The sequence below is a fragment of the Leopardus geoffroyi genome, chromosome X (genome assembly GCF_018350155.1).
Source record: "Leopardus geoffroyi isolate Oge1 chromosome X, O.geoffroyi_Oge1_pat1.0, whole genome shotgun sequence".
In the NCBI taxonomy this organism is placed as follows: domain Eukaryota; kingdom Metazoa; phylum Chordata; class Mammalia; order Carnivora; family Felidae; genus Leopardus; species Leopardus geoffroyi.
Genome location: NC_059343.1, coordinates 124,982,083 through 124,999,928, shown reverse-complemented (window position 1 = coordinate 124,999,928; position 17,846 = coordinate 124,982,083). Strand labels below are relative to the sequence as shown.

The window sequence follows — 17,846 nt, the reverse complement described above, 5'->3', positions numbered from 1 at the left end:
CTGCTGTTGTATCTCAGGTACTCTCCTGATAGGAGAGTGTCTTGAGTTCACATTGTTTAAACATGCCATGTTTTGCAGATATCCTCTTCCCCACATTATTCAGTAAACAGTCTAATAAAGTTGAGTAACTAATGAAGGAAATGGTCAAGCCTAAAAAGTGTAAATAAGCACATGTGCAACAAGAAAAACTGGGGGTGATAAAGCACATTAAGAGAGCTGAATGATTATTAGTCTTAAGCTTGGCCATGCACTTGTCCTGTCCCCAACACCTAGGAATCACAGATACAATGCTGAATATTTACAAGAAAATTGAGATCCTGAAAAAAAAGAAAAAAGCTTTCTGGTGCAAATGAGTGTGATCTTGGCATGAGCGGACTTATCACATTCACACAATTACAAATGCAATCTCATGTTAGCAAGAGTTGTAGGACACCAAACATGTGGAATGCAAACAGACTGCCACTGTGAGCTCTGTTTTCCATCCCATTGCTTTGTGTGTAGCTTCAGACAATGGTTTGCAGCCAAGCACCTCTGAACTCTCCTGCCAGGAAGGGAAGATTCTCCCCCCATTCCTTAGATCCAGACACAGATGAATGTCAGACATTTCCTGTTTAACTCATTTCTTCACCAGCTCTTTCTTCCTTACCGCCCCCCACCATCAAATAGTAACAGTGACCACAGCCTCCAACTCTCTCCTCTCCCACCATCAGGCCTCACATAAACATGTCTTTAATCATAAGAAACCTCTTGAAAAATTATCTGGTTTATTTTCTTTTTTGCTAAGTATTATTGGCATGTGGTGCACATCTTTAATATATTATTTTATTATTTATTTACACATGCATATCTACTGTGATATAGAAGGAATATTTAACCCACTCTCAATAATCTATACTGTGCAGTATCTAGTATTATGTTTTTTTACATACAGACTAATGAGTTTAACAAGTATTAAATAACTAGATAGTATTACATACAATTTCTATTTTGCAGAAATCCTTGGTGGATTGTTAAGCAGATACATGAGGGGGTTTAATGATATCTGGTAAACTGGCATTTTCTTGTGAGTTGGGACTGCATTTTTATTTTTTTTCCACTGAAACTCATGGAACACTGCCTCCGTTCTTTGAAACTTTGTTAGCAAATGTCATAAAATAAATTATATTAACAAAAAGAGGGACACCTGTATAATAGCAGTTACCACAATGTGCCCTTATTGTTCCACCATTTAAAAGTATTTCTAGAAAAAGTAATCAAATACTATTTTAAATGCATTGTCTTAATTTGAAAGTCATTAAATGTCTGCATCAGTTAAGTGTGCTCTATAGTTTTTTTTAATGTTTATTTATTTTTGACAGAGAGAGAGAGAGAGAGAGAGAGAGAATGAGTGGGGGGGGCAGAGAGAGAGGGAGACACAGAATCTGAAACAGATTCCAGGCTCCAAGCTGTCAGCACAGAGCCTGATGTGGAGCTTGAACTCATGGACAGCGAGATCATGACCTGAGCTGAAGTTGGACGTTCAACTGACTGAGTCACCCAGGCACCCCCTATAGCTTTTTTTTTTTTTAATAAAAAGCCAATCACTTGTATTTACATTCAGTTGGAGAAATAAGAATTATATTAGCTGGGCAAAGGAATTCAGACTAGTAGATTGCTCTTCTGGATTCAATTGTTTGTCTTTTCATTTTAATGGGAAAATATTTGTACATATTATTTCTCGTTTTAGTTTTGTTGAATAAAAATATGCCCTAGGTCTCCATCACTTACTTCAGCAGTAGTCTCTCACCTGCATTCTGTAGATAGATGTTCCTCATCTGAGTCATTTATCAGCTGAATATCTTCCCCAGCTTCCTCCACAGTGAAAAGGTCCTGCAGAGAAACTGGCATTTTAGATACTTAAAATGAACTTATATAGTAAAAATACCTGACACATTAGTATAGCATGTAGTAAATTTGGAAGCAATCACATATCCAATGCCACAGCTCATCTGTATATCAATGTGAGAAAGGCACTTGATTTTATAGTCATGAAAACTGAGGGTTATAGAGAAGTAATGATTTGGCCCAAGATACACGGCTGGTAGACACAAAACAAAGTAGATCCATCATCTCACAGTTGCACTCTGAGTTTGCTGCACCATCCACTGTGCTACATAGTCAACACTGTGAAAAAAATCTTCCTCCAAAAAGCCCTCTGTTCTCACAAGATTTATTCTCCGAAGTGACCATTAATATGGAACAAATATCCTAGAAACCCAGAGGAAAATTGCGAAAGATCACAAATAGAGATCCTTGTGCCATGAGGGACTCTAGAGTGAAGGACGTGTGCCAAATGAGATTTTCCTTTCTCAGAGGAGGGAGTAGTATATTTTGGGGGTGACTTCCACAATGGGATGTCTGTCTTCATGTGGCAAATATGAAAGCTCAAATCTCAGCTGCCAGAGAGGCATAATGATTGGGGCAATCAGACCAAGCAACTTCCTTCAATTGCTTTTCTGACACTTTTCTTATGGTCTTAAATCTGGGGAAAAAAAAAAAGGTGACACATATCTACTCTAAAATGGAATGTAACAGGGTCTTTCACAGTTTCTGAAATGTGGTCAGTTAAAGTCCACATTCTAAACCGGAGACAAAAGTAAAGCAGATCTTTTGCTCTCTCTGGATCCTAATGATAACAATTATCATAATGATAATGATGAGTATGATGGCTGTAATAGCTCACACTTACCAAGTGCTTGCCATGCATAAGGTGCTGTCTTATTTACTCTTCACCACAACTCTAAAAGAAGGTTTTATTATTGCCATGTATAGAAAAAGAAACTGAAGCTAAAAGATTTAAGCAACTTGGATGAGGTCTTGCAGCTGGTCTGGATCCAGAGGCCTCTCTTGTAAGGCAGTTGGATGTGTTGTATGTCACAATGTCATCATAATGTTAGCATGGCTCTTGATTTGCCCCCCACTCCCACATCACCCAATCCATAGTGTCGCCGTCTGACTCAAGTCAGTTCGTGGCACTTCCATTTACTGAGCTTCTCAGGCTTAAAAGCTAGGAGTCATTTCTCTTCTCCCACCCACTTTCAACACATCAGCAAGGACTTTGTGCCCCATCTCCCAACAATAACCCAAACTAATGTACTTCTATCTCCATGACTCCAATCCTAGTCCAAGCTCTACCATCTCTCATGCCACTCCTCTTGCCTGTGCTCTTGTTTCCCAGATTCCATTTCCCACCCAGGAACCAGTCTAATCTCTCAAAAACAATGAAATCAGATCATGTCATGCTGCTTTCCACTATAGCTGAAGTAAAAGTCAAACTCATGATCATGATTCTCAAAGTTCTCCATAATCTGGCTTCTGCCCACTTCTTGTACCTAATTTTCTACTACTCCTTCCCTCTTTCACCTTCTTCTAGTCACATAACAGTACTTGTGCCTTGGAACTCTCTAAGCTAGTTACTACTTCAAGATGTTTACAGCTGCTGAACCCTTTACCTGGATTGCCTTCCTTTCTTTGCTGGGTTGACCTCATAACTGAGGGTCTCAGTTCAAAAGACAGGTCATCAGAGAAAGACCTTCCCTGACCACACTGTCTGAACTCCTTCTTCCCACCAGCTATTAACATATGATTGTTTTATCATCTACATGACACTTTTCAACATTACATGTCTATTGTTTATTTCTTCTAATGCATCCCCAGGACCTAGCATAGTGTCTGGCACATAGTAGGTGCTTAATAAATATGTTACTTAGTGAATAAATATTCATTGAACCTGAATCTATCCAAATAATTCTAAAGGCTGATTTTCCTTTTTAGAGAATCTGTGAGTGCTACATTAGTAGAACACTAAGCGAGAATTGGTGGTGGATGTGGGAGAGAGCTGCCTCAAAACTCACCTCATGACAGAAACCTTCCTTTGTTCACCTGTCAAAATGGCCACTTCTCTTAATATGTTCCAGCCCTCAGCCCCTGTATACCTCTTTCATATTACATTAAAACCACTTGTTACTGGGGCGCCTGAGTGGCTCAGTCAGTTGAGCATCTGACTTCAGTTCAGGTCATGATCTCACGGTTCGTGAGTTCGAGCCCCACGTCCAGCTCTGGGCTGACAGCTCAGAGCCTGGAGCCCACTTCAGATTCTGTGTCTCCCTCTGTCTGCCCCTCCGCTGCTTGCACTCTGTTTCTCACATTGTCTCAAAAATAAATAAACGTTAAAAAATTTAAAAAAAAATAAAATAAAACCACTTGTAAGTGATTGTGTATCTCTTTTGAGTGTGTTGAGATCTCCACTCACATGCTCACCTTCTGAAATGCAGGAGCTGATCTGTCCTCATTCACATATCTTAGCACAACCCCCTGCACACATTGGGTTCCTTAGAAATTCTGTCCAGTAGCTGATGGACCAAAGGGGACATGGCCTTTCAAAGGAAGCCCGCAATTCCCCAGTTGGGAAGGCACACACACAACATACTCACCCGTAGAATCTGAGTCCTGAGGATACAAATGGACCCGACCAGATAAAACCGATCCTCCAGAGGAACATATGTACCACACGATTCAGCAAAAGAGGGACTGGGGAAGAAGCTACTGAAGAGCACCAAAGGCTCTAAGGGAGACAGAGACACACATGTGACAATCAAATAGAAAGGCAGGCTGTCTACACAAGAAAATGAACACCTGACACATCAGTGCACTATTTGCCAGCCCACTGATAATTTTCAGAATTCTGAGTCACAGATTTTTCCTGCCTTCCTTCTGTTCCAGCTATCCTCCTTACCCTGGTCTCCACCAAAACATGAAGAAGCCATTACTGAGAAATAATTGTTGCAAGTTCAGGGTGATATTCAACCTTGTGTTCTTACTCTATGGATGGATTTTATAGTCTTCAAAAGAAATTTAGCTCCCCTCTTTTATATAGGGCACAGGGGTATTAAATATGTGTGTAATTTGTGTGCATATGTAGTCAACTGAATGTTTTAAAAGTATACGACCCTTAATTTTCAACACATATGACAAACATCAGACAACCATTGTGTGAACTAATTTTGATTGTTTATTTACTCATTCATTCATTCGCTATATTTTTAGACCTCAGTATCAAAGAACCGAGTTAATTACACTCTTAGTCCATGGAATAGAATGAACACAGATAAAGTCTCTACTCTTGATTTTTCTGATCCTTCTGCACCCACAGACACCCATTGCCATCTACCACTTTTAATATCTAAACTTGCAAAATATGTAGTCTGGTTTTATGTGTATGTGCTTACCACTTACAAAGGTGGCATTGTGCTATAGATCTCATTCTGTTTCTTACTTTTTTCAATCAACATTATGGTTTTAAGATTTAACTGGAGTGCCTGAGTGGCTCAGTCGGTTAAACATCTGACTTTGGCTCAGGTTGTGATCTTGCAGTCCATGGATTAGAGCTATGCACTGTGCAGCCTGCTTGGAATTCTCTCTCTCCCTCTCTCTCTGCCCCTTGCCCACTCATACTCTCTCTCTCTTCCTCTCTCTCTCTCTCTCTCTCTCTCTCTCTCAAAATAAATAAACTTAAAAAAAAGATTTAACCATGTTGTAGTATGTATATCCGAGGTCACTGCTTTCAAAGTTTTCCATATTGCACATTTTTCTCATTTTATTTGCCCATTTCCCTAATGATGCACACCTAGGCTGTCTCCAACTCCCTCCAACCATAAAAAACACTATGGCATATATAGCACATGTCCCCTTAGGCACAGATCTCTCTGTAAGTTTGCCTCTGGTATATCTCCACCCAGTGATGAGACTGCTGAGTCACAGGTTAATTAACATAATTTAACTTCACTCTGTTTTTCAGGAATGCTTCATGAGTTTACATTCCTCTCAACACTGTATTAGTGTTTTATTTCTCACCTCCTCACCAATATTTGTTTATTATTCACACTTCCTGATTGCTGTCATTCAGATGGGTGTACAGTGCTATCTCACTGGTTTTTAAATCTTTCATTCTTTGCTTACTAGTGAGTTCAAGCATCTTTTCACATATTCGTTGGGCTATTTACCTATGGTTCAAGCCCTAGATGTTTTAATGGCCCCATATCAGTGTTTATGTTAATTTCTCAGCCAATAGATCCTGAAACCTTGAAAATTGTAAATTTGGACTCCATATCCACACAACACTGATTTGAGGTTTGATTTCTTGTAAATGACACATTTTTTTCCATTCAAATTCTGAGGGAGATGGCAAACATTATTCCTCTAGGCCAGTGGACAGGATTTTACTGATCATGTTAAGTTTCTAGGTTTTATGTATTGGTCCTTGAATGAATGTTAGCACTCCAGACCCCAGCCAGCGAAGCCCATGGATGATGCATAACCCACCTAGGCCACCACCTAGGCTTCCTCTTATCATTATAGTCTTGTACTTTATACTCTAATTCCTGTCACCCAAGGACTTAACTTTCCTTTAAGCTTGGGTATGCATCAAACTTCTTTTGTTATGTTTTAAAAATTGTTTCCTTGTTTTTGTAGAAGGAAAGAGTCATTCTTACTAGTTCAATCCACCATATTACCAAGTGACACTATCTTGTGAATTTCAGTATTTTTTAAACTGAATATTTAATATAATTTTTAATAATAAAAGGGATGAAACAAGGATTAGTTGTTTATAATAGGCGCTAGATATTTCTGTAAAAGGTATTCCATTTTTCAAAGGAGTTTCCCCTATTTCCCTGTCTTTTCTATCTTCCTCAGAGCAATAAACAGTAATTACAACTCTCATAAGTAAGCTGCTCTGTTGTATTGGACAGTAATTATATTTATATGTTTCAAGTCTTCATCATCTCCAAACCCCCTCCTCCTTTTACTGCACAGTCTCACTGCACTGTTTCACAAAAACATTGCACTCTGCTAAAATTCATAGAGTCTGAACAAAAGCTAGAGACCCAAGCATTTTTGGATACCAATTTAGTAGCAGTGTCTACTGGCACAAACCTATTTATTCCTAACTGCAATAGAAATGAAAACTACTTCAATGAACAAGCAACTCAGGAATAAGATCATTAAATATAACTAAACATATTTTAAATATAAATATTATCTATTTTCTGATTAGTGTCAGGTAAGTATATAAGCTATCTATCCCGAAATTCTGATCTCAGAGAAAAAGGTCAGAGACATTTACAAACAAGGTGTTTCATATTATCAGGTCCATTTTTAAAACAATAAGATCCTTTGGAACAATAACTTTAGTCTTTCTTTTTGTCAGAGATTTCTGTTGGTCCTTCTTTTGGTAATCCATTTATATCATCATTCATAATCTACTTTCCCTTTGTTTTTATCATGGAATTCTTTTTCAAAAGTCTGATCAGTGTCTACAACCAAACCGCTATGGTAACAGGGATATAAGAGAATCTGAGGGCGCCGGCAGTGGAAAGGCATTTATGTTAGCAACGAAGGGCTATGAAACACATTAACTTTATCTAAATTAGACTGAAAACTGAATTGCTTACCATTTGCAATATCTTTTAAAGTCAGAATTAATTTCACATATTCATATGTAGGGTTACTACCACGTTTATCATTTCCTCTTTTTATGTGACAGCAAAAGTCAATATGTTTTCCCACTAAGAAAAAAAAAAAGATACAAAACACATTTACAATTGTATGTTACCATATTTTGCAGGATTATTTCATAGGACCATTGTCTTACTTAGAACAGATTTTTAAAAAATATCATTTTCTTTCCATGAACATTAGCACTGGCATAGCTATCTATGTTGTAGCTGTAGAGTGGAGTACCAGCTAGAACATTATATAACACTAATACAATTATACAAAAGCTCAAATAATCAGGGTTCATGACAAAGAACAAGACTTAATGGAGAAGAAATATTTTAATACTAGAAATATAATTTGCGTAATTGTATTAAGTTAATATATAATCAGCAGCTATATTGGCTCTAAGGTCTTTATTTTTATTACTCCTTTGAGTAGTTGTTACTTGGGTCTTAAAATCTAAGAACTTACAATTTAGGAGACACAATCCATACCTGAGCTTGATGAAGGAAGTTTGAGAGCAATCTTTCGGTGGACTTCACTTTTCTCATGATCAGGCAGAAGAGTTAATAATTGTTTACCCACAACCTCATCCTTAAGAAATACAGAGAGAATACGTTTTGTTACATGTGCTATTACTGTTCACTTCCTCTACCTCCTTACTCCAGTAAACTTATCATCTGCTCCCCCTCAGCCATCTCATGGTCATACCTATTATACCTCTACAAGTCCCAGTTCAAATTACTCCACTCTATGTCCATCACCTCCTACCTTTCCAGTGCACGCACGCAAGTACCCTACCTCTCCAAAAACTACTCCACACGCTGAGACCTCCAGTTCATTCCCATCGCATTTTTACTGTGCATTATCTCCTGTAAATTGTCATATCCCACTTTGCTCAGTTCAGATTCCACCATGAATCACTATAAGCACTCCCATGTTCAACTTCTGACATATATGTCTGGGAAAATCCCAACTCTGGTTAATTTCAACTCTTCATATACCTTATACCTTCACCCAAGCAACCGCATGTCTATGGCAACCATGCCATGTATTATTTTAAATGGGCACACAGATCTGTATGGAAATCATTCTTCATTTCCTTAGACAATTCACTCTCCCACTCTTCAGTGTGACTCTTTCTTGCCTTTTCTTCCTTCTTAAAACCTCCAAGCCTTCCTCATCCTTATATTCAGCTGGGGATCTCATTTTTTATTGAAATATAAAACAAAGGGGAAAGAAAATGTCAATATCTTCCTGCCATCTAATCTACCAACCCATTTGTTTCTGTGGCTAGAGACCTATTTTTTCTCCTATTCCAAGGAATAAGCTTCCACTGAAGTCTAGTGCACTGCCTTTCATCCTCTCTCAACTATTCAAGGACATCATTCCAGAAATTTCCCCCTACCTCCCACATCATTAAACTTTCCCTCTCTACCAGGTCTTTCCCATAGCATGTAAATGCTATATCAGGGATGCTATAATATCAGTTATCTTAAAAACAAAAACAACACAGAATTCCAAAAATCCAAAACTTTCCTTGACCCTACATTCTCTCCTCTGGCTCTTCTTTGGCATACTTTGGAACAAAAATCTTCGAAAAGAACTATACTTGCTGCCTCTCATTTCTTTAGCTTTCACTCTGCCTTGAAACCACACTAACCAGATTTTTACCCTAACCACTCCACTTTTGTCAAGGTCACCAGTGATCTCCACACATTGCCAAATCCAATCGTCAATTCTCAACCCTCACTAACATCTCAGCATTTGATACAACAAATCCCTCCTTCTTCTTGACACACTTTATTTATACTCGGCTTCCAGAATACCATACAAATATGGCTATCCTTCTGCTTTGAAGGCTACTCCCTCATTGTTTTCTTAGCTGGATCTTTCTCTGTCTACTTGACACTGGGGTTCGTAGGGCCTAGTCATTAGACCTCTTTTACTATGCTGTCTTTTGTGGGCAGTCTCTTTCTGTTGTAGCTCATCCAATACCAACTATCTTTGTACCTCCAGTCCAGACTTCTCCCTGAAGTCTTCTAGATAACTCATCTTAGATGTCTAATAGGATTTCAATTTTAAGATGTTCAAAATAGTGCACCTGAATTTTTCCCTCACAAAGCATGCTACTCCCTCAGTCTTCCACATTTCAGTAAATGACACCATCATTTACCCTCATGCTTGTCCTTGACTTGCCTTTTTCCTCCTAAACCCCAAACCCAGTCAATCAGCAAACTCTGTTGGTAAAACAGTCAAAATGGATGCAGAATCGGTCCACTTTTCACCACATGGGCTAAACCATAATCTCTAGATTGGATTACTGCAACAGCCTTACCTCCTCTCCCTGTATTTATTTTTGAAGCGTCCCTGCTCCCACTCCATTCTTCACAGAACAGCTACAATGTTTCATTTAAAACATAAGTCAAGTTTTCCTCTACTTAACATTTTCCACCAGCTACCCAAGTGATTCAGAGCAAAAGCCAAAGTAATTTCAATGGCTTATATAGTTCTATGTTCTCGTCCCTTGCTGTTCATTGACTTTAGTCCCTCCCATTTTTTATGCTTGCTCACTGCATTCCAGGTACACTAAACTCCTTGTTCATATCCAAATACACCAAGCAAATAGTCACCTTGGGGCCCTAAAATGCTCTTCATTCAATGTGAAACATTGTTTTCTAGATATTTACAATGATGTTCTCCCTTACTTCATTCAAGTCTCCACTCAAAAGTATTTTAAACAGAACTGATTTCTTGACATTCTCTTCCTGCCTTTTTTTTTTCATAACACATTCATTACCACCTGACATTATAGTCACATGTATATGTTTATCTGTTTATTATCTGTCTCCCTCAGTAAAATGTAAATAACATTAGAACAGAGACCTTTGCTGACTTATTCACTATTAAATCCTCACCACCTAGAACTCGGCTTGGCACAAGTGAGCATTCAGTAAATGTTAGTTGAATGAATAATGCTGTACCATGTAGCTGAAATATGGTGACACATGGATAAATTGAATATCAGACATTAAGTTAAGTAATGAGTTTTTAATGTGATAGGAACAAAGTAATAAACAAAGTATTCTTTGTAGCTGAATAATGGTTTTGGGTGATGAACCACAGATTCAAATAATTTTTAAATGAATAATATTAATAATGTACAGTCAAATTCAGAAATATATTTTATGGTCCATTTGTAGAAGCTAGCCTATGAGTTAGCCAATGTTCAAATTAGCAGATTGATCCTGACTCAATCAAAAAAAAAGCATGGCTTGGGGCGCCTGGGTGGCGCAGTCGGTTAAGCGTCCGACTTCGGCCAGGTCACGATCTCGCGGTCCGGGAGTTCGAGCCCCGCGTCAGGCTCTGGGCTGATGGCTCAGAGCCTGGAGCCTGTTTCCGATTCTGTGTCTCCCTCTCTCTCTGCCCCTCCCCCATTCATGCTCTGTCTCTCTCTGTCCCAAAAATAAATAAACGTTGAAAAAAAAAATTAAAAAAAAAAAAAAGCATGGCTTGATTGAGGGCAGAAATATTACCTTAATTTAGCAAACAAAACATTATTAAATTAACAAGCAATAAATTTTGACAATGAAAGTCATTCAATAAGAAATTTACCTCCCAAAAGAAATATAGATATTTTTCATTAAACTTCACTTTTTCAATAAAAATTATTTTATTAGTTTAGTTATGAAACAAACTATAGGTACCAAACCAAGTTACCTCTGGTCAGTGGAAACCACTCATTCATTCATTTATCTAACACATGATTAACAACTGCTCCATGCCAGACACTGTGCTAGGTATATTCACACAAATAAGCTATCATAACACCCTGTGAGAGGAAAAATTATCTCCTATTTTGTTGATGAAGAAATTAAGGCTTGTCCAATTATTGAGAGATCAGAAGTTCAGTGCTAAATTTCATCCCCAAGTCCATCCAAATAACTGTATACCCATTTTTCCCTCCACTCTACCATAGCTGCTTCAAGTCCAATTTATACCAAGGGCAGCTGATTTGCTACTGGGACAGTTTCTGCATTTTGGACACTCTACATGAAGCAATTTATCAATTTCTTTTTTTTTATTGAGTACTTATGAGGGTTAAACATGATGATCCTGATATGAATTCTAATTTTAATGAATACATAATTCAGTAGAGCAGATGAGACAGGCACAAAATTATGATGCAAAGTATAAAATAAGACTGTAACAAGAGGTACAAAGTGTCACGGCTCACCAGTTCTTTCATCAGTAGAAGAATAAAGGACAGCACTGTCGCATCAAAGAATTCAAAGTGAGCAGACTTTTGATAGTGTACATCCCCTTAGATGGAAATACTGGCAAAGATTTTCTTATTAATTAACTACATTCTTTAAGGACAGTGATAGTCACAATGAATGCCTTAGAACTGACCACCAACTAAAAAAGGTGAATGTAACAATCATTTCAGTGTAACTACTCCATAGTTAAAGGGCAGAGATCTGAAAACATTATCAACACCATGTTATTTTTATAAATCTTTAGCATTTGCTCTTCTTATTACACAAGGCAGAAAGATCAAGGCACTTAAAGCTTAAATAAGCAAAGATAAATACCAGTCAAAAATTAAAAAGGTTTTTCAAAAGCCAAGTTTGCAAATACTTATTAGTTGTCCCACAAACATTAGTGTGGTGAGTCTCAGTGATGTCAAAAAAAAAAAAAAAAAACAAAGTAAAGGAATTTTCTCCACTCCATGACATTTATTGAGGATCCAGGCAAGAAGTATCTTTTTGTTGGCAGAGACATTCACATTAAACATGCATTAGAAAACTGTTCAACTATACAGGGCACAGGGAAGTATAAGAGCCTCTGCATGAAATTCAGACTGCATTTTGAATCAAACAAGACTCATCACGAGTAATTCTCTACTATGCTGTAAGCTTCACAGGGAGAAGAGAGGAAAATTCATCACAATTATCATGAACTAACCATATACCTATATTCAAAACTTGCTAAAGTTTCTTAATAATTCAATGCTGAGAAACTCTTTCCAGAGGAAATGTGTTTACAATTTCTTTAAGAATTGTAAAAGAGAACAACTACATGTAAATTCCCAGTTTTAATTTTTTTTGGGAGGGGGGTAGTGATGAAGTAGGGTGAGTAGGAGAGCAGGCTGCTAGGAAGTACAAGTTACTACTACAAGTGACTGCAAGTTTTTCCAAAGGAAAAACTATCAAGGAAATAAATGAGTGGGAAAATGCAATGGCAGATTTCCGATATAAATTTAATACCATGATGATGATAGTAGACCTCATTTTGGTCACAATGGTATGTGTTACAACACCATATCTTGGACTCCTCATATCTCTTTCTCACACCCCCATCCAATCCATCAGCAAAACTTATTTTACCTACAAAACACTGATGGCTTCCACATCCACCTTACTGCAATTCATCACTATCTAATAGCCTGGATTAATGCAATAGCTTTCCAAGTGGACTCCCTACTTTCATGTCTGCCTCCATAGCTTATTCTTTTTTTTAGTTGCAGTATACTTAACATACAGTGTAATTTTAGCTTCAGGTGTACAATATAGTGATCCAACACTTCCATACATCACCCAGTCCTCATCTCAACAAGTACACTCCTTAATCCCCATCACCTACTTCCTCCCTCCTCTCTAGTGTGTTCTCTAGAGTTAAGAGTCTGTTTCTTGGGGCACCTGGGTGGCTCAGTCAGTTAAGCTTCTGACTTTGGCTCAGGTCATGATCTCACAGTTTGTGCATTCGAGACCCGCATCGGGTTCTGTGCTGACAGCTCAGAGCGTGGAGCCTGCTTCAGATTCTGTCTCTCTCTCTCTCTCTCTCTCTCTTTCTCTGCCCCTCCTCTGCTCACTCTCTGTCTCTCTCTCAAAACTAAATATTTTTTAAAAAGTCTGTTTCTTGCTTTGCTTCTCTTTTATTTTCCCTTTGCTCATATGTGAGATTTAAGAAACAAAATAAATGACCCATAGCCTATTTTTTAACACAGGAGCCAGAGTGACCCCCTCCCAAAAAAAAAGCTCATAATTTCCTTCATCTGCTCCAACCCCCACAATGGCTTTCTCCCATCTCGGAGGAAAAGACAAAGTCATTACAATGGCCTAAAACAGGGTAGACCTCTGCTATTGCTCTGACCTCATCACCTCCTAGTACTTTTCCTTTTGATCACAGCACTCCAGGCACAACAGTCTCTCTATTGTGCCTTTTCCATACCAAGCACATTCTTGTCTTAGTGCCTTGTCACTTGCTTTTGATTCTGCCTGGAACATATTTGCTCCAGTTATCTGCATGACTCACATACTCATTCCATTCAGGTCTCTGTTCAAATGTCCCCTGATAAGGCAGGTCTTCACTAACCCCACATTTGCAAAAACCCACCTCAAGGAATATTTTTTCCACATTCACAGATGAGAAACTAAAGCGCATGTAGTTATTAAATGATAGAGCTAAATTTTAATCTTCAGATTGTCTGATTTCAGAGAACAAGTTCTTTCCATCCACCATGCTAGCAGTTTACAGTTGCCCAAGAGACAGAGGTGTCTTGATATTTAATGAAATTGTAGCTTCCTGGAGCCAGGAAGATCCTTTAGAAATGGTTTTGTCTCTACATTAATATAAGATGGGTGACTTATAAAAATGAAATTTTTAATCAAAGCCTGGGAAAAATTTCATGTTGTTACAAATTAAGAAGAGTTAGGATTTAATGAAGAAAAGTGTGAACTTATGCCCCAGGTATAAGTCCTTTTTAACGAGATTATAAAACTCCATTCTCATTTCATGTTTATGTACAGACCTAATATTAATAGCTTTATTTTTAAGTATACCCATCTCGGGTAATCAAATCAACGGCTTAAGATTAGTCATTCAACCCCATGTCCCAGATACCTCTACCTTAGGGTAAGTCTGTGTGTGTGCATGTTACCTAAAATGCTTAAAGTTGAAATATTCTCTAGAGAGTGAAAAGTTTGAACCAAACTACATAAAGAAACAAGGATAGCTTTTAGAGGGAAGATGGCGGCCTAGGAGGACGCTGGGCTCACCGCGCATCCTGCTGATCACTTAGATTCCACCTTCACCTGCCTAACTAACCCAGAAAACCGCCAGAGGATTAGCAGAACGGAGTCTCTGGAGCCAAGCGCAGACGAGAGGCCCACGGAAGAGGGTAGGAAGGGCGGCGAGGCAGTGCGCGCTCCATGGGCTGGCGGGAGGGAGCCGGGGCGGAGGGGCAGCCTGCCGGCCAAGCAGAGCCCCTGAGTCTGGCTTGCAAAAGCTGAGGGGCCGGACGGAGTGTGTTCCGACAGCAAGCACGACTTAGCCTCTGGGAGGTCATAAGTTAACAGCTCTGCTTGGAAAGCGGAAGGCTGGAGGACAAAGGGAGGGAGAGTTGCTGAGCCCCCGGACAACAGAGCTCAGCTTGGTGGGGAACAAAGGCGCTCGCCAGCGCCATCTCCCTCACCCATCCCCCAGCCAAAATCCCAAAGGGAACCAGTTCCTGCCAGGGAACTTGCTCGCTCCGCGCAAACACCCAACTCTGTGCTTTTGCGGAGCCAAACCTCCCGCAGCGGATCTGACTCCCTCCCGCTGCCACAGGGCCCCTCCTGAAGTGGATCACCTAAGGAGAAGCGAGCTAATCCTGCCCCTCCTGCCCCCGTGCACCTTGCCTACCGACCCCAGCTAATACGCCAGATCCCCAGCACCACAAGCCTGGCAGTGTGCAAGTAGCCCAGACGGGCCACGCCACCCCACAGTGAATCCCGCCCCTAGGAGAGGGGAAGAGAAGGCACACACCAGTCTGACTGTGGCCCCCAGCGGTGGGCCAGGGGCAGACATCAGGTCTGACTGCAGCCCCGCCCACCAACTCCAGTTATACACGACAGCACAGGGGAAGTGCCCTGCAGGTCCTCACCACGCCAGGGACTATCCAAAATGACCAAGTGGAAGAATTCCCCTCAGAAGAATCTCCAGGAAATAACAACAGCTAATGAACTGATCAAAAAGGATTTAAATAATATAACAGAAAGTGAATTTAGAAGAATAGTCATAAAATTAATCGCTGGGCTTGAAAACAGTATAGAGGACAGCAGAGAATCTCTTGCTACAGAGATCAAGGGACTAAGGAACACTCACGAGGAGCTGAAAAACGCTTTAAATGAAATGCAAAACAAAACGGAAACCACGACGGCTCGGATTGAAGAGGCAGAGGAAAGAATAGGTAAACTAGAAGATAAAGTTATGGAAAAAGAGGAAGCTGAGAGAGAGGGAGAGAAAAAATTCCAGGAGTATTAGGGGAAAATTAGAGAACTAAGTGATACACTAAAAAGAAATAATATACGCATAATTGGTATCCCAGAGGAGGAAGAGAGAGGGAAAGGTGCTGAAGGGGTACTTGAAGAAATAATAGCTGAGAACTTCCCTGAACTGGGGAAGAAAAAAGGCATTGAAATCCAAGAGGCACAGAGAACTCCCTTCAGACGTAACGTGAATCGATCTTCTGCACGACATATCATAGTGAAACTGGCAAAATACAAGGATAAAGAGAAAATTCTGAAAGCACCAAGGGATAAACGTGCCCTCACATATAAAGGGAGACCTATAAGACTGGTGACTGATCTCTCTTTTGAAACTTGGCAGGCCAGAAAGAATTGGCACGAGATTTTCAGTGTGCTAAACAGAAAAAATATGCAGCCGAGAATCCTTTATCCAGGAAGTCTGTCATTTAGAATCGAAGGAGAGATAAAGGTCTTCCCAAACAAACAAAAACTGAAGGAATTTGTCACCACTAAACCAGGCCTACAAGAGATCCTAAGGGGGATCCTGTGAGACAAAGTACCAGAGACATCACTACAAGCATGAAACCTACAGACATCACAATGACTCTAAACCTGTATCTTTCTATAATAACACTGAATGTAAATGGATTAAATGTGCCAACCAAAAGTCATAGGGTATCAGAATGGATAAAAAAACAAGACCCATCTATTTGCTGTCTACAAGAGACTCATTTTAGACCTGAGGACACCTTTAGATTGAGAGTGAGGGGATGGAGAACTATTTATCATGCTACTGGAAGCCAAAAGAAAGCTGGAGTAGCCATACTTATATCAGACAAACTAGACTTTAAATTAAAGGCTGTAACAAGAGATGAAGAAGGGCATTATATAGTAGTTACAGGGTCTATCCATCAGGAAGAGCTAATAATTATAAATGTCTATGCGCCAAATACCGGAGCCCCCAAATATATAAAACAATTACTCATAAACATAAGCAACCTTATTGATAAGAATGTGGAAATTGCAGGGGACTTTAACACCCCACTTACAGAAATGGATAGATCATCTAGATACACGGTCAATAAAGAAACAAGGGCCCTGAATGAGACATTGGATCAGATGGACTTGACAGATATATTTAGAACTCTGCATCCCAAAGCAACAGAATATACTTTCTTCTCAAGTGCACATGGAACATTCTCCAAGATAGATCATATACTGGGTCACAAAACAGCCCTTCAGAAGTATACAAGAATTGAGATCAAACCATGCATACTTTCAGACCACAATGCTATGAAGCTTGAAATAAACCACAGAAAAAAGTCTGGAAAACCTCCAAAAGCATGGGAGGTTAAAGAACACCCTACTAAAGAATGAGTGGGTCAACCAGGCAATTAGAGAAGAAATTAAAAAATATATGGAAACAAACGAAAATGAAAATACAACAATCCAAACGCTTTGGGACGCAGCGAAGGCAGTCCTGAGAGGAAAATACATTGCAATCCAGGCCTATCTCAAGAAACAAGAAAAATCCCAAATACAAAATCTAACAGCACACCTAAAGGAAATAGAAGCAGAACAGCAAAGGCAGCCTAAACCCAGCAGAAGAAGAGAAATAATAAAGATCAGAGCAGAAATAAACAATATAGAATCTAAAAAAACTGTAGAGCAGATCAACGAAACCAAGAGTTGGTTTTTTGAAAAAATTAACAAAATTGACAAACCTCTAGCCAGGCTTCTCAAAAAGAAAAGGGAGATGACCCAAATAGATAAAATCATGAATGAAAATGGGATTATTACAACCAATCCCTCAGAGATACAAACAATTATCAGGGAATACTATGAAAAATTATATGCCAACAATTTGGACAACCTGGAAGAAATGGAAAAATTCCTAAACACCCACACTCTTCCAAAACTCAATCAGGAGGAAATAGAAAGCTTGAACAGACCCATAACCAGCGAAGAAATTGAATCGGTTATCAAAAATCTCCCAACAAATAAGAGTCCGGGACCAGA

The 17,846-nt window shown here is 39.2% G+C and overlaps 1 protein-coding gene across 3 annotated transcripts in view; it reads right to left on the bottom strand.

Moving 5' to 3' along the window:
* The window catches only part of PASD1 (PAS domain containing repressor 1), a 119,514-nt gene that overhangs the window by 42,810 nt on the left and 58,858 nt on the right, over positions 1–17,846 (bottom strand). For all 3 annotated transcript variants that reach the window (XM_045473287.1, XM_045473285.1, XM_045473286.1), the window contains 4 exons: positions 8,031–8,130; positions 7,491–7,604; positions 4,473–4,603; positions 1,787–1,869 (listed from right to left, as the gene is read on the bottom strand). In XM_045473287.1, coding sequence (XP_045329243.1) covers positions 1,787–1,869; positions 4,473–4,603; positions 7,491–7,604; positions 8,031–8,130 — 428 coding nt within the window. The remainder of the gene's footprint in view (positions 1–1,786; positions 1,870–4,472; positions 4,604–7,490; positions 7,605–8,030; positions 8,131–17,846) is intronic.